Genomic DNA, 26483 nt, shown 5'->3' with positions numbered 1-26483 from the left:
TTTGTGTGGGTTAGGCATTTTCTCAGCTTATACTTATGCGCAGGCACTCCCAGGTTACTGGCGGTACATTTCTCCTAATGTCTCTTCCGGAGCTCTGTTATCGCCTATACTGCACGCGACGGCTTTATGTGCATGCAGACATTGCTCTACGAGATACCCAGGGAATCCTAAATCAGTGTATCCTAGCTATTATAACGCATTTTGCTGTTCTTCCGTTTTCTGATAGCAGTAGGCTCACACATTTCAGCGCCTTGACAGCAGCGAGTCATCACGCCGCTGCGGTCGTGCTGGTTGGGCCCTTTGTTTGTAGCTAGCTACTGTCTACAACTCGCTGCCTTGCACGCAATTTCTCTCGGCGTATACATAATAGGCACAGGGGAGTGTTAGAAAACGGAGTGCTGGTGTGGCGAGCCTATATACACAGAAAACACTATCCATAATGCTCGTTACCTGTAGTTAAGAACTAGTGAAGAACTGACAATAAGTTTTTTTGTTTGTATATCTTGTCTATTCCAGCGCATTCTTATCTCAGTACAGCAAGGCGCAGTGCTGTGTGCGTGTGCGCTAGATTGTTATGTGGAATAAACTGTGAGGCTCAGTGCGCGCAGAGGGCGCATGTAGCGCTTGACTTGCCTTTCCCAAAGGGACAAGCGCGTGGAGAGGCAGAAAATGTTTCGTCATGACACTAAAATGTCTAATATTAAGTCTTATTGAGTCTGATTAATCCTTAGGAAGAGTCCAAGTGGAGTTTCACAGCAGTATTGAGTAAGTAGCTGGATCAGAGCCAGCGGACACAGGAGTGACTCATTCAGATGCGCAAGGAGCCCAGGAGGCAGCCGCCAAGGCAGTTCCCCATGCTTTGATATTCTGTTACGCCGTTCTACTACCCTTGAGGCTGCTATTGGGATTAGCAATATTTCGACCGCCACTGGAATTTTGACTGCTGTCACTGCTGCTTCACTGCTAAAGCTGCTGGTACTACTCTTAGTGCTGTTGCTGGCACAAAACCGCGGCAAGCTCTTCAGGACTTCGTGTCTTTCTACTGCTTTTGGTTCAGCATCCAAGTCTCACAAACTGTTGTTGCTACTGCGACTCCAAGTTGTTCGTCTGCAGCCATAACTGAAAATGTGCCACTTAGGGATCTATGTCCATCTCCAAAAAAGTGCTTTATTAGAAGGTATTTCTGCTGCTGAATTGATCGCTGTCATGGCCGGTGCAGCAGCACGAGGCGCACACATCCTATCCAGTGCCAGGTCACCTGGCTGCTGCACGCGAGCAGCGGCAGCCGCAGCCACTGCAGCAGCGCCTGCTAACAGTGCTTACAGCTCCGCGTTGTCTAAGCCCAGGTGCTTGTTTTTTTGAACATGAAAACTTATAGCTGTGGACCGGCGACTCTCTGTAGATCTCCTAGCCTCCCTGCCAAACCTTTGGCAGCTGTCGCCGCCGTCCTGCCGCTTGCAGCAAGCCTTCTTTGTAGTACGATCCCTGCTGCGGCAGTAAGTGAATCTGCCGCAGCTGGTATATCTTAGGGGCGTTGGATATTTTTCACAGTCAGCGTCTCTTTCATGCCCCTTGTGACGGCTGCATTACTCCCTTCGTAAGGGACACCCTTGCATGCATTGTGACGGTTGCTGTGGGTCCTGCTGCTGCAGCACCAGCACAAAACAAACGTATTTGTGGGTCTCCACTTAAATGGCATGACTGTGATGCCTTCGGGGTGGCCCTCTTAGCAAGGCAGCAGCAGCTCCTGCTGCTGCCGCTATCTACAAGTAGCACCAGCGGTAGAAGCACCGGCAGGAGTGGCAGCAGCAAAAGCGACATCAGCAGCAGGTCTGCATGCTCGAGGATGCAACAGAGAACTGGAGCTTCAAAGGTTCTTAGCGCCGTACAAAGATGCGGCAAAAGCCGGTGGGCGGCAGTGCTATTTCTGGTACTGGTGCTGCAGCAGCAGCACCATCACGGATTCGCAGAGCAGCAGCAGCAAACACAGCTAGTGGTACAGGATATTGCGGGGATTAGTGGAAACGCAGCAGAGGATCCGAGCGAAGGCATCCTCGTGTTCGGGAGGACTGATGAGCCTATCGGCAACAGCAGCAACATCAGCAGCGGCATCAGCAGCAACAACAGCAGCGGTAACAGCAACAAGAGCGACAACAGTGAAGGCCATAACACGGCAGGAGAGGCGCTTTCGCAGCTCTCTGGAGAGGCGAAAGTGGCAGGAGGAGGTACAGCGCATGCAACATCTGCAGTGGCACCACCAACAGGGTCTGAAGGAGTAGCAGTATCCCATGAGTCATCCGTAGTAGGCATGCCTTCCTCTGGAACGGCGGCTGCAGCCGCGGCTGCAGGCGGCGACCTTGGCGCTTACAGCTCAGGATCCCTCCCTGCAGCTCTTCCCAAGGTGATGAGGGTTCGGCTTTTTGGTTCAATGTTTTCATACGCTTACTACTTTTTGGATGTCATGGTTGGTACTCCTCCGCAGCGAGAGAGCGTCATTCTTGATACTGGAAGCTCGCTTCTCGCCTTTCCGTGCAGTGGTAAGCGCCGGGATAGATGGACTCGATTCTGCGAAGGAGTGGAGGGATGCTGGGGGCAAGGCGATGGTTGGGGTGGTAAGGATTAGGAGCGGGTGGGTTATCTGGGGTTCGAATTTGCAGTGTATGTACACTGCGTCTTGCGCGGCCGTATCGCGCATGTCGCTGCTTCTGGTTGGGCCCTTTCTGCATGGAGCGTGCTGCTGCAGGCTGCGAGTACTGCGGCACACATTTGGACTCCCTGTTTAATCCTGCTCTTTCTTCCACCGGGATGTGGGTAGATTGCAGAGACACTCTAAAGTGCTTCGGAACGTGCGGCGGCAGGCAGCGGCTGGGTGCCCCTGCCGGCAGCAACAGCTGCGGCTATACACAAACGTACAGTGAGGGCAGCAGCATTTCAGGCATCTACTTCTCGGACAAGGTTTCTATTGGAGCAGCGGACCAACACAATCCCAGTATTCGATACGACTTCATTGGTGCGTGCTGAATGCTAAACGGTCGACCCTTCTGGATCGAGCCGCGGACGCGTGCCGACTTGCCTTGGGGGTCGTTCGCTCTGCGCAACGAATTCATGGCAGTTCTGCCGAGAGGCCCCCGTTCCCCTTCGCCCCCCTTCCTTTCGTCCCCTTTCTCACCCACAGCAAGCCGAAGACGCCGTGTCATATGGCTCGCATACTCGCGGCGATCCGACCGTCCTGCGGCTCGGAACGGCGGGGAATGGGGTGGTGGCCACGAAGGAAACACAAGACGCCACTGCTAGAGAGGGGCATGGACTGCTGCCTTTCCAATAGCCTCTTGGAATGTTTTTGCCTTTTTGCTGCGGGGCGTCTGCGCAGGCTGCCACGTGCGGGAAACCTCCCTGTTTGTTACGCAAAAGGCCTCTGGAATATTCGGAGTTTCGTTTCCCAAGGGTTTCAGACAGCCAACGCTCATCGACGTCATCTTTCAACAGGGCCTGGTCAGGGACAAACTGTTTTCTATATGCATATCTGGTACGCACCGGAGAGGTGCAGCCACGCAGTTAGGTTTTGAGCCTCCACGCGCGCTTAAAAGTGTGGCGGCTCCTGCATCGCTTTGCGAGGACAAAACTTGGGGTTGGAATGTGTGAGCGACGCTGTGTGGCTTAGAGGACGGCGGCTTGTTGACAGTCGGAGGCATAGAGCCAGGTCTTGTTGACTACAACGTTACCTTGGGATCTTCGCGTGTGTCACCGTCTTCCAGGAGTTCTGAGTCGCTTGTAGAGGGAGATAAGGCTGTTGAGGACACTGGGAGGGCCCCCGAAGAGGCCCTGAAGGGGGCCCCCCCTTTGGGGACAAGCCCTGACCCAATGCCACTGATAGCTTGGACGTCGTTTACCTCGCGTGCGGCTTACCGAGTGCAGATCGCGCAAATGGAGGCGGACGGAGTGGTCCTTGGCAGGGGGGAAAGCTCTTTCGGCAAGACGCTCGTTGATTCAGGTAGGGTTTTTTTAGGGCTTTGAACTTGGGGTATAATATTCATTCCTGATGCTAGCCGTGTGCGGCCTTGTCTTTCTTTTTTCTTTGAGGATCGTGGTCCATTTTCTTCTGGTTTGGTGTCTAGGCACGACGTATTCCTACTTCCCGCCGGCTGTGTTTGCTGCATGGAGACAAGTTTTGAACAAGTACTGCAGCCCTGCCCTCTTCTGCCAGCGGGAGAAGGATGGTCGGCCTTGCTGGCGAGCTACCTCTGACTCATTCCTTGCGTCACAGCTCCCCGTAATCAAGCTTACATTTCAAGAGGGGCAGTCCATATCCTGGGCCCCCCAGAGCTACTTGTACAGGCGCACCGGAGGGTAATCCAAAGAACCTCAAACCCCAAGTTGTAAACCCTAACGGATGCGCGTACGATGCGAGAAATTAAAGAAAAGCCGCAGCTGAAGGCACAGCCAGGGCGTGCGGCTGGTCTTTTGGGATTGGGGGTTTAGGGCTTTTAGGGAATGTGCAGCTGTGGCGGGGGAGGAGTTGAGCTTTTCTGGGATTGAAGGGTTGAGGTATATACATACATATACATATGGTTTTGGTGCGAATTCTAAGGTTTTGGTGCGATGGCCTTGACGACAACCACGCGCAGGAGAGTGTTTTAGGCCTGTCCTTTTTTAAGCACAAACAAATAATTTTTGACCGCGAAGAGCATCGTTTAGGAGCCATCAACGCAAGATGCCCCAACTACTTCCTGGAGGAGAGGCCTCAACCCCCAGATGGTGGTAGGCGACTAAACCTGCCTCGAGCACAGCTTAGAAACCCCAGTACATATGCGGCCCTAGAGCGCTGCGAGCCAGTACCGACGGACCGCAAAGCGACATTTGGAAGAGTTAGCCGCACCGACTGCCTCTCGTTGGAGCCATGCACCGGTTCCACATGCCCGCATCTGCGCTTGTTTGAGGCAAGGAACTTGGGGTTTGCAGCGCAGGGTTTCCATACGGTATGCCGGTGTTGCCGCAGGGACGGAAAATGTGGAGAAGGTGCCGCTTGTTCCGGAAAGCTTTAGCGTACGTGAACACAACACCCTCAGGTTGCGTTGTGTGTGCCCTGTTCATAACAGGTTTAAAGAGTGGGGTTGTGGGATTTGAGAGTTTAGGCTCTGCGTCTCGGGTTCTGGGTGCAGGTGCCGGAAGAGTCATATCCCCGCAAGAGTCCTCAGGTTGTTGCTGGCAGTTGGGACACACAAGCTGAAACCGGTAAGAGCTTCCAACCTCGAATTGAGGCCACTATTATGAGCTGTGTACACGAGCGATATGCAAGCGGCCTCGTTAACGCCTACAGGGGTTTCATTGCTCCCGATGGAATGGGCTCCCTGATCGCTACATTGGCCGTTCAGGGTTTGCTGGTTGTTTCTCTGCCTGCGTTGGTGCTCAGCGTCTTTTATTTTTTGGCTGCTCGTGTGTTTTGGAACTCTGTTCCTCGCGGCATACGCTTTGTGCCGCTGCCGCAGGGGCCCCTCTCCTGCTGAGGAGGGGCCCCTCAGGGCCTCCCCTACGAGCGGGGCCTTCCTGGAAGCTCAGAGGAGGGCGCACGAAGCTCGGTTGGCGGTTTGGGAAGCCGCAGGGGGCAGCAGTGATGAAGAATCGACACAGATACAAGAAAAAATACGTGAGCCTCCATAGGCAGATGCATTGCAATGTCTGCTTAAGGGCTAGTGAAGGTTTAGGGTGTCTGCCGAACCATTGCGGTTTTGGACTGTCGGCTGGTTATTGGAATATGGTTTCTTCATGGTGCTTGGCTTCAGGCATCACACCTGAGCCGCTGCAGGATGGAATGCTGTCTATTTTGGAAACCCCCCGGGGGGATTTCCAACATGGGACGACTCTGGGAGATTCTAGTGTATCTCCAACCAAAATGGGCCCCCCGGAGAGACCCTCTACATGCGCGCTTCATACAAAGGAGGATACAGCCGGCTAGCTGGCCGACTAGGTGGCACAGCTAGCCATGTGCATGAATGGCCGTCAGCCATTAAGAGGCAAACTGCTTAGTTCTCCAGTTGTAGCTAATCTATGCATTGAACAGTGCAAGCACTCCGTTGATACTGCCATGTGAAGCTCCACATAAACTGCAGCTCCCAAGGCTGCTCCTGCGCAGTAACAGGAGCGGCACCGGTTACAGTGGCTGTCGCAGCTGCTGCTGGGATGACACTACCGTTGGGATAATTCCGTGGATGGTTTTGCACAGCCTTTCAGGTCCGCATAGCGTCCGTTGTGGGTATCTAGCAGCCAGATGGCTCCTTACGCAAGCTAGCTCTGAGACGGGCACGTCGTCTACTAGCTTGCTGCGTAGTTAGCCAAACCATGGAGTCAGAGCCCATAGAATTTCATTTCCAATGGCCATAGCAAAGGGAATCAGATTTTAAAGAGTCATCTAGACGGCATCAGTGGAAGCGGGAGCAGCTTCTGCTGCTTCTGCATACGGTTTAGGGAGGTTTCTTCGCGCTGAAGGCACAGATACTCCCACTTCTGCTCACAAGTTCTTCCTAGGATATGAAGGCCCACGTTTAAAGCATTTGAGGCTTTTGCAGTTGCAATATATTTTACTCAAGTTGTTGCTCGCATTTTGGTTCCTGAAGGCGCTGCACGTTTGCAGCCCGTTAACACCCCACAGCAGCCCCTCTAAGCTGCCCTATGTATACACCAACATGCATACCAGTAGGAACATAGGGCTTGTGAATTAACAGGAGCACAAGCAGAGTCGAAAATACAAGCAGAGGCTGAAATGTAGCAGCAACGCAAACCCACCATACATGCAAAGAGCGCCTCCTAAAAGTTGCAGGATTAGGCCCCGCAGGAAGCAGCCATGGCAGCAAGTGTAGCGGAAAGAAGCGTCAACATTTTTACTTTACTTGATTGAATCTGTACGTATATGAGCCTTCACACAAGCTGATCTCCCATGTGACTAAGCTTCCAGAAGCCTCTAATATGCTTGGTGTCCCTTGAGGATCGAAGGGAACTAATCCCCTCTCTGTCCGCTGCCACGTCATAAACTGCAGCACACGGGCACCACCTTCAAGTTATGGCAGAGCCGTTCAATTGAGAGTGAGCTACGCTCTTTCTGTTAGTGCTGTGACTGCCGCTGTTGTTGCCGGTCCGGCTCCTCCGGCTTCTAATGTTGTTCCTTCAAAAACGATATTGCATGTAAGTTTTGTCTCAGAGAAAGTAGAAGGGCTTGCAGACTTACGAGGGCTTCACGGCGAAAACACATGCCATACTCTTGCGAATGCCTTAAGCGAAGCTGCAAGCATAATGCTTTCCTGCGCTACAAAAGCCCAAGGGTATGACTAAAGGGGGCTGATATATGGGAGGCGTATAGGGAGTCGCACTGCTACAGAAGCCTCTGAGAAAACTAGGGCTACAGTCAGTGAGAGGGGTCTGCGGCGGCCGCATGGTGCTGTGGGTGTCCACCAGTGGGTTGCTGTAGCGCAGCTACAGCTGGCACTGCAGAAGGCATATTCTTCCGCAGCGTCCGCAACAACTTCTTCCTTCGCACACACTGCGAAGCTCTCCTATGAATCGTATCGAGTTTTTAGAAAAAGGGGATCACGTCTACAAAGGCATCTTGCGGGCGTCTTCCCTCTAGTATATTTCTTCGTGAAACAGCTACCCCACGTCAGTGACACCAACGGCACAGGGGCTAGGTAAGGATTTCCAGAATGGAAAGGTGATTCTATGGTCCCTCCTTGATGCCCGGCCAACAAAAGCCGATGATTTGGAAACATTCAGACGGACTGAAGCTGTCTGAGAGACGCAACTATATCCCTTTCGCCAGTTCATCTGATGGAAGCACACATCGCAACGCTTCAGGACGTTGACTTCAAGGTTTGAATGCGAAAGCATATGCGGCTGAGGCTAGGACTTGGAGGTTGCCGTTCACCAGCCAGCGTTCAGGCTCTAGGGTGACGGCGTTGGATCTTGTAAGATCGACACTCTGGTTTTTCTGCAGTTAATGTGGCCGCTGCTGAGGAGCGATAGATGAAAGCCTTAAGGACGATGACGAACGCGGGTGGCAAGCCCTTGGTGAATCCGCCTCCCTTCTCTCTTGGAGAGGAGGTTACGGAGGTAAGGCTTCCTGTATGCTGCCCGTATTCCGCTCTACCCGGACTTGCTGTCGCCAAGCAAGTGAAGCTGCACGCCTATAACTGAGCACAAGAAGAAAGCGACAGTACATGCTTGTTAGATCTGCCTTGGAAGAAAGAGGGGCGGGGTCTGCATCTTGCGGGGGTCATGCTACTTGTGTCGTTATTGTTCCAATTTCACCGACTGTTGTTGTGACTGCTGTCGACACTGCAGCCAAAAGATTGAGGAGACCTTGCAAACTGGACTTATTTTCAAGCTATGGTCCTTCTAATCCAACCTCAGCAATAAGAGTGTTTTTTTGCGGTAGTGAAACAGCGGGTTTTTCCCCAAACAGTTTGTGGTATCTTGCTCGAGCCTTACAAGTGACCTTGCAGAAACCATAGGCATATTCGCCCCCAAAGTTGCCCCGCAAGCCAAGTCCTTTTGTTTTATCCTCTCACAATACCACTGTGCATGCAAAATTGGTCCAAGATGGCTCTTCATATAATCAAATCCCGGATTGTCGACAAGGGCTAAGAGGGGGGCTGCAGGCTTGGGAGTGGCGGGGGCTACCCCAACGGAGTGGTGACCCAGAGCAGTTCCATCGCGTGTACACAGACTTGCCCTGCCTCGTTCAATGTATTAATACTTGTAATGATGCATTAATGGAGGGCTGACAAGCTGCAGAACCCCTTATTTCGTGAGCTAGTAGCTTTTCCAGTCTATGGCTTGGGGTTTTGCGTAGAGGGACCTCATTCAAGGCCGTATGCAGCTGCCGCTGCGAGGCGGCCAAAATATCACAAAACATGGGACAATTGATACCTTCAGCACGGAAAACAGAAAGTCTTCAGAGGCAAAAGTGGTGCGGGCCTTTCACCGGATGTTACGGCACTGCCACTCAGAGACTTAGGAGTCCAAAAGCATTGACAGGGACAGTCCTATTCCTGCAGTCCATTTAGAACGTTTCCCGAGTCAGGTTTTAAAGGGGCTTAGAACACCTCCGAGCCCGGCTTTGTCTTTCGCTAGTTGCCTTCCTAAGGGTATGCAGGAATAAATAGCGACTCCTCAAGGAATTTCGACAAGGCGGAATACGCTGACTGCAATGGCCACACTGGGTCCTAGATTACCTCCGGCCGCCTCCCCGGCTACCGACACGCTCACTCCAAGACCGCCGTAAAGCCTAAACTTTGAGACCCTATGTTGTGACACAAAACGACATGTCGTAACCCCTGTGCCCTACAATAGGGCTTCCTAAGGGGTAGCATTGGTTATATCTTAAGGGTGCAGTGTGTCCTTCGCTCCGTAGGGTGAGGTCGTGCAACATGATGTTCGACAAGCGGATCTTACGGGGTGTTCCCTTTAAGCTGCTAAAGGTGTGCACTCACTCCAGGAAGCCCAGCAGACAGTTGCCTGTACACTGCATATATGCTCGCTACAATATAGGAGAACCCGCTTGCATAAAATACAATATGCCGCACAGTGTAGCCATAAGTCAGGTATGCGCTTGGCAATCATAAAAACCATTGCTTAGACCTCCACCGAAGATCGATCTAGGGCATTGAATTTAGTGTTTGCCGTTGAGGACTTGTCTTTAGTGGACTCTTCTTCGTTTCCAATCAGTGTGACAAATGCATTTATACATCCGTGCAAGGCGTAGGGAACGATCCGTCTTTTTCTGGCTTTATGTCTACGGTTGGCATCACAATGTGGCCTCTGTGGCTTTGTAGGAGCAGGAAAGCCCCCTTGCCTCATCCTCATCTGTTTTCTCGCGCGATAAGCTCATGCGGGCTCAGCGCACTTCAGCGCAGGCTTCGCTTTTGAAGCAAAAGCAAAAACATCAGCGGCAGCCGCAACAACGAACAATGCGGGGCGCAACAGTTGTGCCCTCTTTTCCCGTGGATGGTGGGAAGGAGATAGGCTTGCAGACCGATCCGCACATCGTGACGCTTACAGCAGTAACGAAGGAGGCAGATGCATCAGCACAAACAGACGCAATACGGGATCGCCCTATGTCTCCTCTTCTCGCCCTTAGAGCTGAACTTGTAGACGCTCACACTCAAATACAGGACGGCGAGCTATTCAACTTTGACGAGTAATTCTAAGCCACAGTTTCGTGAACAATGCTCCGTCAGCTTGATGCCACAAAAAGAAAAAGAGTTCGGCAACATGCAGGAATTGGGGTTGAGGGTTAGAGGGACTGGAGTAGAGGGCATGTATGCAGGGAAGTGGTGCCAGTGCTGGAGGTCCTAATTGGGCGTGTGATAGAGCAGAGCCTTAGCGAGGTAAATCCTTGACCACTAATCCTAAGCCTCAAAAGCAAGGCTGTGCACGGTCTCGACAACAGATTAGGATTTTATATGTAGTGTTAATGGTTCAACGAAGTCTCAAGAGAGCACGGGAAAGATGGGGGCAAGGCAAGGGGCAGCAATAATTTAGGCTCAGCAAGCTGAAAAAAATATAAAGCAATACTGACATGGATCAACAGGGGGAAAAGGAGTACTATGAGCAAGCATTGCTAGTATTAGAGCATCAGTAACAGAATGGGCACAGACAAAAGGACACCACAACAACGGAAAGTGTACGGTAATTTGTATGAGAGATACGGAGATTCAGAGCACACAATCACAGGGAACATTTCTCGAATCATGCTCTTGTAAAATCAGGTAGTGCAAGAAGAGGAGCTAACTGCCATCCAGCAACAGCGTGAGGCCTTCGAACGAGAGAGATTGCAGCAAATAATCGCCGTTCAGGCCCTGGAGGCAGCGACGCAAAGACGCCAGCAAGAAGCCGTGCATACAAGCCCTAAACCCTAAACGCTGAAATCAAAGTGCTAGCTGGACTCTGCATTTCCCCTTTACCCGTTCTCATCTGTACTAGAATTACGTTTTGTGGGTCTGTCGCTGTGTTACTACCTTCCGGCGAAGGCCAGGCGAGTGGCAGAAGCAGCTGCGCACGTCAAATTGGAGCAGTTTGCAGCACAGAAGAGAGACGCCGTGGCCTTTGCAAAAAAATTGCTTAAGGGCTCAGATGCGGCACTGCTAGAGGAGTTGAGGGAGGAAGGGCTCTTTCTCGCTCCTAGCACGGTGAGCTGCCGGTGTGAAGGCATATTTCAGACTGACATGTGCGGCTACTATATTTGGCGAGCTGGAACAGCCGACCGTAAAGTACAAACACTGGCATGGAGAGTCACAGCACACAGCAGAATATACGCCCTATGTATGTTATGTATTTGTAATATACGGAATTTGAGCACGCCACATTCAAGTGAAGATGCACCTTCTGAGGCGCTGTTGCATCTGCTTGGTCACTGTGTTCTTCTGGCTGTTGCGTTATTCTCGTTTCTGTTCTGTTGACATGTATCTGCTATCCCTTCCATTGATTTCTCGTTACTCTTATATTCCATCCCTTTCCTACCGTCCAATTATATATTTCCTTGCATGGCTAACTATTCGCTCACTGAGGGCCTCTCTGGTCACTTGCGTGTTTGCTCACCGAAGGCCGCAGTGGAGATATCCGCCTGGCCACAGATCCTACCGAAGGCAATCCATCTGGTACACACTCTCAATCTAAGCCCCAGGCAGAATGTTTGTTTACCTTGATACATTGCTGGTGTCAAAAGCACAGTGGGTGCTCATTAACATGATGCATAAGGTTTGGAGACTGCCTTATCGTCTTCAGGCCATGCATCAGACTGAAAGAAACTTCCAAGTCGTTGCAGGTTTCTGGGGCCCTAAACCTAAAACTCTTGACCCTAGAGCTTTAAAACCAACCCGCAACATTGCTTTCTTAGTCTTTTGCTGCGCGTCTACACGGCTATTAACGGCCCTGAGCTGTCAATAGCAAGAACACTCCTTAAACCCAAAGCCGTGTATCTTAGGCACTTTGAATGGGTGTGCTTTACAGGCGTTGCTAATGCCGCGTTATCCCCTGTGGTCGCTGTGATGAGCGACCTCGTTACAGCGTACACATTGCACCGTGAACCTCAAGCCCCACGCCCGAAGCCTAGCATGGAACCCTAATTCCTAAATACAAAGCTCCAGCTGTAAACCTGAGATTGCGTGCTACATTGTGCGATGCAGACGGCAGAGGCAGGCTTTAGCACATGCAGAAAAGAAAAAAAAACAAGTTGAAGCTTTTGACAACCGCGTAAGGTGCTGTGATAGCAGCACAATGGGTAGAGATGCATGTGCACTGATCAGCAACTGCAGAAGGAAGAATGATTAAGTGGCGCCGAGGAAGATAGCCAGGAAGTGCAGGACCATTGCTGTTTGCTGGTCTTTGTTTGCTACAGATTGCACAGCGGCGCCGGGAGGCTGAGGAGCGGCGGCTGATGAAAGGAGTGGACACCTTAGAGGCGACACGAGAAATGGAACGGATGGAGAAAGAAAGAGAAGCGCTTGTAGGCCGAGCTTTAGATGCGCTGCCGTCTGTGTATTGATGCTCGCCCATAAGCCGCACTTTACCTCAGGAAAATATATCGGCCCACAAAACTTTGGGACTTTTTGTGCTCGCTGCAATTTGCACTAAGTGCGGAAAAAACGGCAACACAAATATACGACCTTCATTGATCTGTATTATTAACATGTGGCTGTTGAAGGTGTAGACAAAGAAGTAAAGTGCCAGATTGTGTGTGCTCACTTCTCAGGAGAACGCGATGTTGGCCAACGAGGACCATAATGTGTTGCTTCTGCCAAATGATGAGGAAGAAGAGCTTCATACCGAACAAGCTTCGCAAGAGGCACAGCAGACAGAAGAACACTCAAAACTTGAAGAATAACTGCAATCATTCAGCTCTAAACCGTCAGCCTGGACCTCTAGGGTCTTATTCATACCGTACTAACTTTTCCAGCAAGCAGGTGCATGGCATCTTTCATCAGATCTGCACATATACGTGAGAATCGACGCAGACTCACCTGCCGCGTAAATTCATCGGATAATGTCCAGAGAGCATGACATTCCCAATGCTGAGAATGCAGTAGGAGTCCTGGCTGAGGCCCCACCTTCCCGCATGGGTTGTACCTGTGTGCTCACATCAGTGGATTAACAGCAACCACATGTGTAGCTCTGCTGATGAGCAATAGAATAAAGTGAATAAATGCTCAGCATCATAGAAAAGGAATGCCTGTATCTTTCTGGTTAAGCAAATGATCTCTGGAAGCCATTTGCTGCGAATTCGGGCCTCTTCACGAAGGCCACATTGGGTTAAGTAATATCACTAGGGTTTGCGAAGAGCTTAGAGTAAGAAGGATTACTTAAAGTGGTCGTAATATAGCTTATTGGACGCACAGGACGCGCGTCATATACGGGCAGAGCCTACCGGGGTGCAAACAGATGTCACTGGAATGCTGACAGAACACGTGTACAAGTACGCCTGAAAATCCATTGCCACCGCTGACAGAAACACAGAATCTGAGATGCCTGAAGAATGTGTCGTTACACCTAGATACCTTAACAGGTCCAAGAATTAGAGGTACGCTGCCTTGGTTGGCCACGCAGCCCGATTACGAAGACTACCCATATTACTCTTTAGACGAACCGAGTTACTGGTACTACCAGGATTCTTCTGGTTATTGGGACCCCAGAGTCCCTACGATGGCAAAAAGATGCCTTGTGAGCAACCTTCAAATGCAATGCAGGCGATAGTTCACACAACTTCTGGCCAGCTATGCAAGGAGCATCGGCTAGAAAGCAAACCCCTTAGGTTTTGTGGGCCCTTACACCGACACAGTGTGCCGCCGTGGGTGTTTGTAGCAATAGAAACACAGCGATCGCAGCCGTCTACCTTGCCATTCTATCACGCAGATGCAGCACCACTACCCCTTTCTGAAACAGCATAAACACCAGCAGCTCATTCTCTGGACTGCACAGTGATGGGCAGGAGTGGCAGTAGTTGGTTGCACGCCCTAGTATACCGCCACCGCCTCCTTATAAACTTTACGTATGCATGTTCTATCGCCACTCCTAGAGAAGAGAGCATCGTCTTTATTGCAGTCACTTGTGCCTGTAATGGATACCCATGGCATCCTTGTCAGTGGGCCCTTTGCCCCACCCGTTGACTCAAAATTCAAATATGTATTGATCGCCTCTTGTTTTAGTCCTCTCGTAAGTTTCATATCGCATCCTTCGGTTTAGGAATACCAATGTTCGTGAGGAGTTCTGAAAGCATACCAAGCCGTGGCTGTTCTCCTTCGATTCACCTCTGCCAGGATGCCTGGGGGGTACAACGCTAGTTTTGAGCCAATGACTGAATATCTAAGCCTCACAAAAAATTGAAAAGCCAAAGACTGGCGTTGATGCGAACTCGGTGGGGTATCAACTAAAGCATTCTAATGGCACACAGATGCGAAAGCAGTAGAGAAGGGTGCTCGTACATCGGGGTGTCTCAAGTGTAAACCAAAAGTACGTGCTGTGGGATATTGACTTAAGAAGGCTAAGAAAGAAGATCGCAGTCATGCCCAGTGCAGTAATCTTTTAACTCGTACATACGACCTAAAAAAATCTGGAGTTTTTGCATCAAGTGCACCTGCATCTGCTCTTAGAACTGTTGCACAATGGATGGAAAGGGAAGAAGGCCATCCTTCCTGTCCTGTTCAAGTTGCTGCTGCAGGAGTCTGATTTTCTCCATGTTCCTCTGTGAGTCCCCCTTCTTCTTGCTGTTCGGCGCGTGAAGCACCCGGTTTGCGTCCAGGTCAGCAGCCAACGACAGCAGCCAGCGACATGAGTTTATCTGCAGCAGAAGCAAGGGAAGCTGAAAACGCCACAGGCGTGAAAACAAGAGAAAAGTAACAGCTTCTTCAGATGCTGCACTGTGCGCGGGGAGGCACACCCTTTGATACGCCAACAAGAGCAAACACAGCGTGGTACAAGTCAGCAACAGTTTCAGCACCAACTCACGATGCTAATGATGTGGGCCTCCATGAGGAAGGTGTCCACTGTCAGCGACGCCAAATGGCCATCCTCATTCACCTAAACACAGACCGTACGCCATGAGCTATGGGCGCACTAGGTTGCCGAACAAAACACAAAAGGATGGGTGGGAAGGCACCGAAGAACAATACAGCGCGAAAGCTTTGAGACTTGGAATGTCGTGAGGGTTTGAATTTCTGGAGATAGTTGGGTGTCCGTGGGGGGCATACAAGCGCTGCGTCCATGAGGCCGTAGAGGGAAGAAGTGAGGCGCTGTAGGCAGAGATCCAGCCCTCTGTGCTGCGCATCTGTGACCTCTGACATGGCAGAGGCTTTTGATTTGGGGTGTTGCCGCTATGGTAGCTGTTGCTGCTGATGTCGAGCTCGTGCAACAGATGTCGAAGGTCCAAATGATGCAGTTCGACACTTGTTCTCTGTCTTAGAGAGTCGCCTGGCACCTCTGTAGTAGGTGCTCTTGCAGCAACAGTGATAGCTGCCGCCGCTCCACTAAAAACAGAGGGTTCCTATTCCTTCAGCCTCTTGCCTCCGATGCGACTGAAGGGTATCTGACAGTTCGGGTCCTCGGGGAATTGGTGATCACCGTTTTACGGATTAACCCGGGCTGCCATTTCGCTGCATGCGCGCGCTGGAGAGTGAGACACGAAATCTATACCATAGACGTTGGAGCGCATTATGAGACTCAATAAGAGAGCAGCTTGAGCTTAGATATTGACTGTTCAGGTGCTGCTCTCGGTTTCAGCTCGCAAGGGTATAGGTTTCCGGGGCAGAGCATGAGTGCATGCCGAGCAAATTGGCCGAAGAACACAGTGCTTGGGTTTTGGAACATAAGTCTAGCTCCCCCATGACATATGGGATATTATATTTTCATGGATTTGCGTAGCTTGCTAGAGTGTGTAGGGTTTGGCGTTTGGCAGCAGTGCTGTCTCGACAGTTGGCTGGCTAGAGCCGCGGGGCTGCCCCTCCCTGTCGTGTTGCATGTGGGGTTTTGCCGTGCAGGCTCAGTAGGCACTACACTCTTTTTGAGCCCCTTTTCCCCAGTGTCTTTTTGTTTTTCGCGAGGTTTTTGCGCAAAGCACCAATACCTGAAAATGGCTGGCAGGAACGAGCGCACCTACATCATGGTGAAACCCGACGGGGTGCAGCGCGGGTTGGTCCCAGAAGTTTTTAGCCGCTTCCAGCAGAAGGGATATCAGTTGGTGGCTTTGAAGATGAAACAGCCGACGACGCAACTGCTCGAGCAGCACTATGCCGACCTTAAGGGCAAGCCGTTCTTCCCCGGACTTGTCAACTACATGGCCAGCGGCCCTGTTGTCTGCATGGTATGGAAGGGTACAGACGTTGTGAAGCAGGGCAGGAAGCTCCTCGGCGAGACACGGCCTCTTGAGAGTAACCCCGGTAAGCTATGTTCACGCACAGCGACTGCTCTTTCAAGGGATGCATGTTTGGAAGACCAGCGCTGGCGCTCCCCGAAAGAGCCGCCTTTGGGGTTCTTTGTCTTAGTGCGGTACTGTGTGTGGCTTAAGCTGTCTAAGGCCGGGGTGGGAATAAATGCGCTGAACTGCCTTGCGCGTAGAGAATATTGACCTCGCTTCGGGTCCGCACAGGGACGACGTTTGGGGGTTCAGGGTGGTGGGTTTGCGTCTCAGGGACTCTGCGTGGTGACTTCTGTATCGACGTTGGTCGCAATATTGTGCACGGATCGGATTCCGTGGAGTCAGCGGAGAAGGAGATCGCCCTGTGGTTTTCCCAGGACGAGATCTGCGAGTGGACACCCGCGGGCAACAGCTGGATTTACGAGTAAAGTTTAGGGTTTGAGGTTCAGGCTCCAGGCTTGGGGTGCGAGGCAGAGAAAACTGATCGGCTGCAATCCAGGCAGGCGAAGATCCGGCGCCCGTAGACCAACCCGTTGTCTTCACCCGCAATTTTGTGGAAAGGGGTTTACGGATTACAGCGGGTATGGGCACCCTCACCGCTTAGTGATTTGCCGGAAAACAACCAGCTGTTTTATTTAGAGTTACTTCAAGGCGTTTGAGTGGTCTGAAGACTCAGAGCGATCTGTGTGTTGGTTGGCTGATGCAGCAGAGAGGGTGGTAGCCTTGCACTCTGTCGGTGAATGATGGTGGCATATCGGGTTTTAGGGTTAGGTTTATGGTTTAAGGATACGAAAAGCCAATTTTAGTGTAGTACTTGGGGGGGGAGGCATTTGGTGGGCTCTATGGTGTCCTCTTAATCTTTCGCATTGCCTTGTTTGTTCACCATGAACGAGACAAACAAAGTGCACCAGGCGGGGACACAAGGCGCGGCCCGAAAGAGAGGCATTAAGGCCATACACAGTGATAGAGACAGGCAGCAGGGATGGAACTATGGAGGGTGAAATAATGCGATGATAGAGCAAGAAGAAAGTGAGGGCAGATTGGCTTAGGTACACTGTAGCGCCCCATATATGATATCCGTCACTTAACTACAGATCGAATGCAAAGACGTAGATTTTTTGACCTTCCGAAAGACCGCCGCCTACTCCTTGCCCTACTTCCGCAGGATTTTTGCACAAAGGGGGAGGAAGTGGTATTGTGGGTGTTATTGCATTTTGTAGGCTCTCGGAGCATTCGCAGCTAGTTGTATGTGGAATTGAGCGTATGCGCACTCCCTACATTACTGCGCGAAGTTCGCAACAAATAGCACGTAAGAAAAGTGAAGCTAAGTAGTGAATTGTTTGCAAACAATTCACTTAAATGTAAATCAAAATGTGATAGAAGGGGCTAAAGGTCGCGTAGCTCACTACATATATGGGCAGGAGGGGAAGGTTCAGGTAGCCGTGCGAAGGCGGCGCAGAGTGCCACAAGTGAGGCACACAAGAGGATGGAATGCAAACCACGCAAAAGGGTGGCGAGGAAATAGGAAGAGAAGAATTGTTTGCTCTTGTGGGATACTTCGAGGTGCGGTGAATTCCCAATCGCAGAAGCACCGGATTACTCGCTACGTGATGCCTGGACTTCGACACTTGTCAGTGGCTCGAGATTTAGTCTACTAGGCCCAGTAGCTAGCGGCAGTGAAACGAAAAGCAGATCTAGGCTTTTATAAAAAGGAAGGGCCCAACTGGTGTTGTCCAGGCGTTAGCTCAGATCATCCAGTCCTTAGGACGGTTCGTCCGTGTGTTCACTTAAACGCATGAAGCTACACCAGCCTTTGCAACGGCGTATCTGACCGTGCATCTGTACTGTTAACCACGTGTCAACGTGCATGGGGTCTGTTCAAAAGAGGCAGAGTTTTGATGATCGCAGCGAGGCTTGAGAGGGTGCATGCTCCCTGCGTGATTTTTGGGGATGGTACCAGGGCTTCTAACCCTCTTTATGCCTTCGCAGTAGAGCTGGCTGACCGCTTGTGGCTCGAATTTACAAAGTGATGCAACGTTTCATAGGCAGCTAGCCGCACTTGACTTCGACATTGGCGTGCCGGTGGATCCTGAGACAGCGGCCCGCTGTCCTACAAATCCATTTGTCAAAGCCAAAAGTTCATGCTCTATACTAAAGCCAGCAAAATCCCCATGTACACTACTTTTTTTCAGTGCGACTGCTACAGCGGCTGAACTGTGTCTCGGTGGTGCAGCAGCTGTGTGAGGAGTCGCGTGGGCAGCATCGATTGCATCGTTTGGCTCGCTGCGTGTCGGCAGCGGCTGATGGCTCTGCTACTCTGTCTGTTTGCTCGTAATGCTTCTTCTTATTACACCCTGGAACCTCTACGCCCACTAAAAGGGGCTTTAGAGACAAAAGCTAAGTTTGAGGGATTGAGAGCCGCTCCACCTCGCGCTGGCCTCTCCTCTCGGCCGCGCAGGTCAGCCGAGAGCGCCCATGCGCCAAAATTCTTCGTGGCATTTACTACCTCCTCTTCCTTTTCCTAGCACAATTTTTTGCTGCTTAGTACAGCATTGACACACAAGAGAGGCCTACCTGCTCTGTCTCAATCCCTTTCAGTTAGAAGCCTTGTCGTGCTAGCTGGGGCCGGTGCGCACAGTGTCTCTGCATCCCCAGCGCTACCCAAACACTCGACCCTAAAACCTCAGTATTTGTCCAATATGGAGCCATTCGGGATCGACAGCGGGGACGTCCCTCCGCTGTCTCAGCAGAGTAGCCTCCGCACGTTGGCCGACCGCTTTGCATCGAGGGCTTCCCAGCCATTAACTGCCTCGTTTTCCCAACAGATGAGCTTTCCGGAGGGTGCCCCCGAGGACATCGGCAAGCAGCTCACTCGTCAGCTGACTCAAATGATGAACAGTGGGGCGGCCAATGCTTACACCGACGAGAGCCCTCGAGGAGAAGAGCATTCTCCCCTTGTTTATTACCTGGGAGCACGGCTCCTCCGTTCTGGATTGCTAACACAGGTCACCGCTCTGTCCCTCCAGATCCTTTTCTTTCTCCTTTTTGGGGGAAATGGATGGTTCAATGCCAACATCTTTGCTGCCCCGGACGCCCTCAAAGGCGCTTCCGTGTATGTCCACCTTAGCGCCTTCCTAGAAGTCGCTTTCCTATTGGGCGTCATTCAAGTTGCGGCTTTCCAGGTCCTTGTCGCAGACAGCAGCAAGTGAGTAGTCCTTGGCCCTGTGACCAAGGGTTAGGTTACCACACAAATACCACCCAGATCAGCAACTGCACCAACAACAGCTCCCAGCTTCCTCTCCCGTTTGTTTTCGTTGGCACGTGAATACACATTCTGAGGCAGTGATGCGTTTTTGCGATACGTTAAGCCACGCGGCCTTTGCTGTCCTCTTCTAAGTCGTTTGCCCTGCCCCCATCCTCTCGCCTTCTCTGCCGCCCTCCCGGCGGGTTGACGAAATGCCTTCGTGCTTACCGTGTGGCTGTCCAGATGCCACCGTTTAGTATCTTTCCTCCAGCACTGATCCTTCTTGGCTGCCTTTTTCATGGTGGCGAGTGAGCTGTGCGCAAATGCGTTTGATGCTGATAGGTGGACTGTTGGCTTCCGTTCTGGATCAAAGATACTGGCATGTGCTGTATCATTGGACGTGGCGTCCGCAGCTCTGCGTGTGGCCTCCTCGTTACACTTCTGCCGCTTTGTTTCTGCCCGTTGGCTAGGCCGAAACATGCAGCTTAGAGGCGAGTGGACCCTATCATACCTAGGCGGAACGTTGCAGGGACTCTCTCTCTTCTCGTATGGCCTTGGATTCGCCGCACTAGAGCTCTACCACGACAAAGGCACGAAGGACGAGTACGCCTGGGGAATGCTTTTCCTATATCCCCTTGCAGCCATCGCAAGTAAGCCCCAGCCCTTATACTGCTAGCTCTTAAACACAGCACATGACACTTGATGGGACCTACATATTGTAGGCTTCTGCTCAGAAATTCAAACAGCGAGACCCATACGTTGCCCCGGAATAAGTGCCACTCACCCTGGTTGCATAATCACGCGAACTAGAAGTGGATATCCAGTGGGATGCAGGTATCACTGTCTTGCAGCGCTCCAAGCGTGTCGTGTCCCTTCAGAGGTTTCAAAGACTCTTCTGTGTGTGGGCTTTTTATTGTCTTGCGCACACCGCAGAACTGAGCAGCATCTACCTCTCCGTGACCTCATTGTCGCCGCTGCTGCAGCTAGCTGCGCTTGTTCTGGCGTATGTGTGGGCCGACACCTTCGAACCGCAGCTCGAGCGCTGGAGTCCAGAGCTACATACGCGCCGCCTAGACGAGAACATCCTCCCAAACCCCCGAGAGGGGGCACCAGGAGGCCCAATTACTGAAGGAGAAACCTACACCTACACAGCCGTCCCTACGATGACAGAAAATGCAGCCTCGGGCGCACCCATGGGGGCCCACAGCAGAGACATCACCTCCAGAACTAGGCCCTTCGAGACTTTGAACACCTTAACATCCTCAGGCAGCGTCCTTGACGGTCTCCCCACTACCTATGACTACGATGTACTGCAGCAACAAGTTAGGAGCCACATGGAGCAGCAGCAGCAACAACAATGAAGACGACGCGCGGGATACACAGACATCGCGCGCTGCAACAGGCACTGTGGCAGTCGCAGCAGACACTGTAGCACCAGCATCGCTTTAGAGCACAGGACAGAGAAGGCTCCCGACGTGCCGGCCACTTTTTCTGACGCTTCCTTTCCTGTTAGCACAGGTTCTAGGCGCCAGGGAGAACTGCAAAAAATTGCGTTTTAAGTAAGCGGGCGAAACGGATGAGCTGAAGCCGAGGTGTGCCTGCAACTCGTGGCAGTAACCGGCAGCACAACTTCTTGTCTCACGCTGCTACTGCAGCGTTTGACGGAGCTGCGGCGACTGCGGCTATTAAAAATTGACACAAAGGGAGATGAATTTGAAAGACGTTTGTTATATATACATATATATCCGCTTTAGGGCTTGAGGAGAAATTTTAGAGACCCGCAGCCAGCACAGCATGTTTCCTGCACCACACAGACAATCATTCAAAGACAGCAGCTTGGCAGCGCGAGACTAGCTGTTTCGCCGTAGTCTTTGTTCCCTCGGCAGAAACCAAGTCAACCTGCATGCCAGGGCTTTCAGCCAAGAAGCTCACTCACAGATTGTGGGTTCTGCGTGCATGGGTAGCTTACGCGGGTAAGGAAACGGTTTTCTCTGCCTTTCGCGACGAAGAGCTGCGCCCCGCACTCGGCGCACTCAATCTTGCGGGGGCCCTGTATGTGTTGCTCGGGATTCTGCTGCTGCTTTTGCAATAAATCCCTGATGGCCTCTCCATGCAGGCCAGTACGGGCTCGAGGCTTCCGCTTGGACGCCCCTGAGCATGCACCCTCGATAAGAAAACACCTGGAAAAGTAGCAAGGGAGGGAGCAACAGAGACACGTGTGCAGCAATGTGCCTAGGAGCCCAACGGACCTTTTGTTTCGCGGCCTGCAGCTTCCTGCAGTAGCGGTGGTTCACACTGGACAGAAGTGCTTGCTTTTCTTGAGCCGAAAAAAGAACTCAGTAGCCTGCCCAAGACACTCTGCTGCGGCTGCTGCTGCTCCTCGCGTTTCTGTTGCGGTGGTGCCTCGCTTTTGTCATGGCGCAGTTTGCTTGGCCTTGGCTGCTGTCTTTTGGGCTTCTGCGGGGTCGGCTGCTGCTGATGCGATGGAGCCTCATTCAAGCCTATGGAGTGGAGTAGAGACGTAGTTTCCTCGGATGCAGCAGTTGCGCCTGCCCCAGCGGCAGTAGCTGCTCGGGTAGCATCAGGGGTTCCTGCCGCGAGCCTGCCTTCTTTGGGGCACTTCTGCTGCTGCCCTTGCTGCCCCTGTTGCTGTAGCTGCCAGGGTGGATTCTTACGGAGCACGCTGCTGCTGCTGAGGCTGTCTTGGTTGTGGCTGCTGCTCGTTCTGCTGCGGAGTGTTGCCTGCAGTGGCGGCAAGGTGGAGGAGGCCGTGTCTGGGGGCTGAAACTGCGTGAGGAGTCGTGGCTGCTGACGCACTAGACCACAGCAGCGGTGATGTGCGCATGCAAACAGCAAAAGCACAAACAGTGAGAAGCTGGCATGCCTACCCATCCTGTTCACAGCCTTGTTCTCGCCGCTGAAGGTAGCAGCAGCGCCTGTATCTGCACGCAGCCACGTGTGCGGCGGCAGTAGTAACAGCAGCTGCAGTATGCTGGTTGGAAGAAAGGGCAGATGGGGGCAGAGGCAAGCCTTGGCCAGCCCACGTCCCCCGAGCGTCGGCCGCAATACCGAGCTACCGCTGATACTGCCACCACTGTCTTCCGTGAGTTAAAGTAATGATTGTGCTGATCCAGCAATAGGGAAATGTGTTAGGTGGGGGAGGCCTCCGTGTCTTTAGCATCGGAGTACCCTGGGGCTGCCGAACGGGAAGACAAACCTACGGCCTCAGAGCGCAAGCGCCATGTCCTACGCCCTAAATCCTCCAGCTAGAACACACATTAAATGAGTTTCTACATGACTACAACATAGCGCGTCTTTATTAAAGGGCAGGAAAATTTAGCGCTCTCAGCTGTAGCTGCTCTCGTGGTTGTTGCTGATGGACCCGGCAACAGTTGCAGTGACCTCCTACAGCTGGCGGCACCAGCAGCAACAGATTCCTGTAAATGTTTTTATCTCTCTCTCGGCATTCCTCTTGTCTCTCTGTACAGTAGGTTGTAGCTGAAGAGCAGCAGCAACCAGCCGTGGCCAGCAGCTGTCCGCAGCATCCGGCGGCGGCACGTTCAAGCAAGCGGCTGTCGCGGCAAATTGGTGAAGCATTACGACCTTTGGGCTCAAAAAGCGGTAGAAAGCGTAGTACTGGGGGCTCCAGCTGCAGAGAGGGTACGATCAATCAGCTAAAGCAGCAGCAGCAGAAACAGCAACAACAAACTTCGGCAGTCCCGTGGCGTAAGAGAGGCAGCGACCTCAACACACAGAATTATAGCGCCCCGAGCCGCACACCCTACTCGTCCTAGGCATCCCCATTACCCTAGCAGAGTACTTGTGGAGGAACGGCCGAGCCCACCAGCTGAAGGCTTTGTGCTGTAGGGATTAGCGACTTAGGGTGTAGGATTTTTCTGCATCGGCATTTCCCCGCACTTGATCAACGGGTTAAGATGGTGCGCATCCCATTCCTTCCACCTTCATCCCCCAGCCCGAACCGAATCATAACAGGAGTCATGCGTGGCTCCACTAATTCATAACACTTTCTGTGTGGCTGCTTTCAGTGGGACCTCGGCCGCAGCATGGCAGGTTTTTGGGGTGGTGGTGGGGAGGAGTCTGGGGGCAGCTTTACTGCGAATTATACGGCGTACCCCGTTTCCTTCGCTGCCAAGGATCACCTGGAAAGCGGCAACAAGAGTAAGAAAAACGAAGCGTACAGTACGGGTGTATTCATCGCGGAAGGCACGAGAAGCACGCTTCTGCGCCAGCTTGATATCTTTCTTTCTTGAACAGTAGGGCTTGTGGATAATGCAACGCGTTTTTGCGCAGTCCTTCTGCCTCCTTCGGCCCTCCATGCTCTCGCGCGCCTGCACATCTCGTGGCCAATGCACTTCCGCATCAGCAACACCGCAAAGGCGAGAAACCCTAAGCCACGAGCCTTGCACTGCCTCACAGAGAGCCTTAGTCAGCGGGGGTCTCTGCATATACGCAAGTCCGGCTTGGTGCATGTCCGACAGATCTTAGGTGAACGGTTGTTCGCAGCAATTTGGGATCAACGGGAAGGAGGCCGGAGTCTTTTATGGATGCTTTGCAGGATCGCCTAACGCACTGCGGCGTCTTGGAGTTCGTTTCGGAGGAAGGAACATGTTACATGCCTTACTGGGTAAAACCGACACTCAGTGCACTGCATGGAGAGCAATGGCTTATGTATAGTGTTTACAGCGTGAATTCCCGGCTTTCCTTGTGCGCGGGAGTCTAGCCCGAGAGCTTGCCGAGTTTGTGGCCTAGGTTTTTTGCGACCAGTCTTTTTGAACTCAAGATTTACGGTTCGCCGCATGGGGATGACATATTGGGGGTGGGAGTCGGTGGTTTGTTTCGATTGTGGCTTGGGGTGCAGATGATGCAGAACCTGGAGCTTGAGGAAGGAGGCCTCGTCACCGTGACCAACGTGTCTCTTCCCAAAGGGACCTTCGTGCAGCTTCAGCCCCTTGAGACGGAATTCCTAGATATTAGCAACCCGAAGGCCCTGTAAAACATCGACCCGAGCTTTCGTACTTCACGCAACACTCTGTGTAGCAGCCTGTGTCTGAAAATCTCGTGTCGTATTGACACTTTTCACTCAGCTCAGAATGCGTGCAAGAAAACGCACCAAAGGTTTGGGTTTCATGCTCCAGGCTGGAAATGGCTTTGCGAGGATACGCGGCGCTGACAAAGGGCGAAGTGGTGTCACTCCCCTTCCTAGACCACGTCTACCACCTCCTTGTGGCGGTAAGTTCTGCTTCCCAGAATAAACACAGGGACTATGAGCTGCTTGGCGCGTGCATGTGCCTTAAAGTTCGTCCCGAGCCTCGACACATACGGCCCCAGTAAAAAAGCCTTCACTCTAGATCTTTACCGTAGTCCGACGGCCGACGTCTGTGCCTTGTGGGCTGACTGCAATCGCCATTTAGTTTAGCGTGGCACACAGTATCGTTAGCTGTCTTTCACCCCCAAAATCTTACTTGGGAGATGTGCCATCATAGGATCTACGGCCGGCCCCCGCCGTATCGATTGTGGAAACGGACATAGAAGTAGAGTTCAAGGCCCCCGAAGCTTCAGCCCTTCCCACACCTCATCCGGACGCCCCTGGAGGTAATGCAAACGGTTGGCTGCAGAAACAGACCGTTTGTCACGCTCAGACTCATCTGCCATACAAAGAAATGTCTGCTTATCGTGCCATTTGCTGCCACAGCGGTTTCTGAGGGTGGATACGTGAGCAGCGACGAAGCCTCAGACGATACAGGCGAACCCAATAGCGTGAGCCATATGTCTAGCTTTAAGATTCAAGGGTAAGGAGTAGGAGGCGGGGTTGCTGCTCCCCGACGTTTCGTACGGACGATTCTAGGGCTTGAGGTCTGCTTGTTTGCGCTGCAGCGGTTCGGAGGAGAAGGCCGCCGCTTGGATGGGCGGGCCCCCCGCAGCAGTAGCAGCAGCAGCAAAGTAACAGCAGAGGCCAAGACCCTTAGACGCAAACCATGGCTGGAGAAGCTTCCAAACGGCATCCGGGTACGCCAGTAACCTTGGCGTTTCTATCCCAGCCGGGCAGCGCAGTTGTGCCGGCAAGCTACTTTTATATCGTTTGCCCAGATGTTGGACGTTTTCACCTGCAACCGTAAGCTCTGGGATATCTTTCTCTGCATTTGCTGTGCTGCAGCGCGAGTGCGCAGCCTACGAGGCCCTTGTACGGTCGGGTAAGATCCCTGGTGTTGTGGGGAAGGTGTCTGCGGCTGCTGGAGTAACAGCGGCAGCCGCAGCAGCGAAGCAACGCCAAAACTCGGGAGCAGCGGGCAGCTTCCAGCTCTTCGGAGGTGCTGGGAATAGCCTGGAGTAGAACAGCCGCAGTTGCTACTGCTCTAGCTTTACGTTGGGTACAGCTCTTAGAATACCCTGAGCTTCATGGTGGGCTTTTAGGGGCTTGCAGGACTGCTGATTTGCCTGCGGTCGGCGGCGCTACGTGGCGGTTCGAGAACCTGCAAATGCCCGAAAACCCCGAACCTAAAGCTCTAGGCTGCCCTTATCGATTTGCTTTGTAATATCTAGCAGGAGCGCGTGATCGTAGGATCCTGAGTATGGGGTGTTCTATAACATTCGTAGCCAAGGCGTGAGTTAGGGACCCCGTGTATGGTGCGTCCGTGAAGCCAGGGCCCTCGTGGATCCTAGAAGAGAGTTGCAGAGCCTTATATTCCCCGTAGTAATGCAAATAGGAGGGCACTGCGGGGTCATCATGGCTTGCCAACCAGACACTGGAGCCTTGATGGACCTAAAGGGGCTGAAAGGGTTCATAAAGGAGTATATAAAGGAGTACAGCGAGAATAGGGGACTTCT

General features: G+C 52.4%; 6 protein-coding genes across 6 annotated transcripts; 5 read left to right on the top strand and 1 right to left on the bottom strand.

The window, feature by feature from the left end:
- Window positions 1-1364: 1364 nt before the first annotated feature.
- Window positions 1365-5042, top strand: LOC34620292 (aspartyl protease family protein 1). Its single transcript, XM_026338697.1, has 7 exons — window positions 1365-1518; window positions 2265-2537; window positions 2744-3010; window positions 3371-3526; window positions 3662-3991; window positions 4116-4347; window positions 4589-5042. Exons 1-7 carry the CDS (start codon window positions 1365-1367, stop codon window positions 5040-5042), a joined length of 1866 nt encoding a protein of 621 aa, XP_026194482.1.
- Window positions 5043-9196: 4154 nt separating this feature from the next.
- LOC34620291 (flagellar radial spoke protein 3) lies at window positions 9197-12113 on the top strand. Its single transcript, XM_026338696.1, has 8 exons — window positions 9197-9267; window positions 9401-9467; window positions 9822-10186; window positions 10316-10376; window positions 10758-10883; window positions 11019-11325; window positions 11592-11712; window positions 11885-12113. The coding sequence occupies exons 1-8, from the start codon at window positions 9197-9199 to the stop codon at window positions 12111-12113; spliced, it is 1347 nt and encodes a 448-aa protein (XP_026194481.1).
- A 1884-nt stretch (window positions 12114-13997) lies between these two features.
- Window positions 13998-15323, bottom strand: LOC34620290. The gene is made up of 5 exons (XM_026338695.1): window positions 15231-15323; window positions 14989-15060; window positions 14637-14821; window positions 14233-14346; window positions 13998-14118 (listed from the first exon to the last, which is right to left on the bottom strand). The coding sequence occupies exons 1-5, from the start codon at window positions 15321-15323 to the stop codon at window positions 13998-14000; spliced, it is 585 nt and encodes a 194-aa protein (XP_026194480.1).
- A 785-nt stretch (window positions 15324-16108) lies between these two features.
- LOC34620289 (nucleoside diphosphate kinase) lies at window positions 16109-16821 on the top strand. The gene is made up of 2 exons (XM_022733546.1): window positions 16109-16415; window positions 16667-16821. The coding sequence occupies exons 1-2, from the start codon at window positions 16109-16111 to the stop codon at window positions 16819-16821; spliced, it is 462 nt and encodes a 153-aa protein (XP_022592979.1).
- Window positions 16822-19092: 2271 nt separating this feature from the next.
- On the top strand, window positions 19093-21196 carry LOC34620288. Its single transcript, XM_026338694.1, is given in 4 exon segments — window positions 19093-19598; window positions 19980-20287; window positions 20360-20449; window positions 20625-21196. Coding segments are annotated over 4 exon segments (1476 nt in total).
- A 2505-nt stretch (window positions 21197-23701) lies between these two features.
- Window positions 23702-25989, top strand: LOC34620286 (ubiquitin fusion degradation protein 1 homolog). Its single transcript, XM_026338765.1, has 9 exons — window positions 23702-23816; window positions 23949-24034; window positions 24214-24282; window positions 24517-24647; window positions 24794-24887; window positions 25142-25255; window positions 25362-25415; window positions 25533-25664; window positions 25813-25989. Exons 1-9 carry the CDS (start codon window positions 23702-23704, stop codon window positions 25987-25989), a joined length of 972 nt encoding a protein of 323 aa, XP_026194550.1.
- Window positions 25990-26483: the final 494 nt, after the last annotated feature.

Source organism: Cyclospora cayetanensis, unplaced genomic scaffold (assembly GCF_002999335.1).
Source record: "Cyclospora cayetanensis isolate NF1_C8 unplaced genomic scaffold, CcayRef3 CcayRef3_contig_3, whole genome shotgun sequence".
In the NCBI taxonomy this organism is placed as follows: domain Eukaryota; phylum Apicomplexa; class Conoidasida; order Eucoccidiorida; family Eimeriidae; genus Cyclospora; species Cyclospora cayetanensis.
The sequence above is the reverse complement of the archived record's forward strand: the minus strand, read 5'-3'. Positions and strand labels throughout refer to the sequence as shown.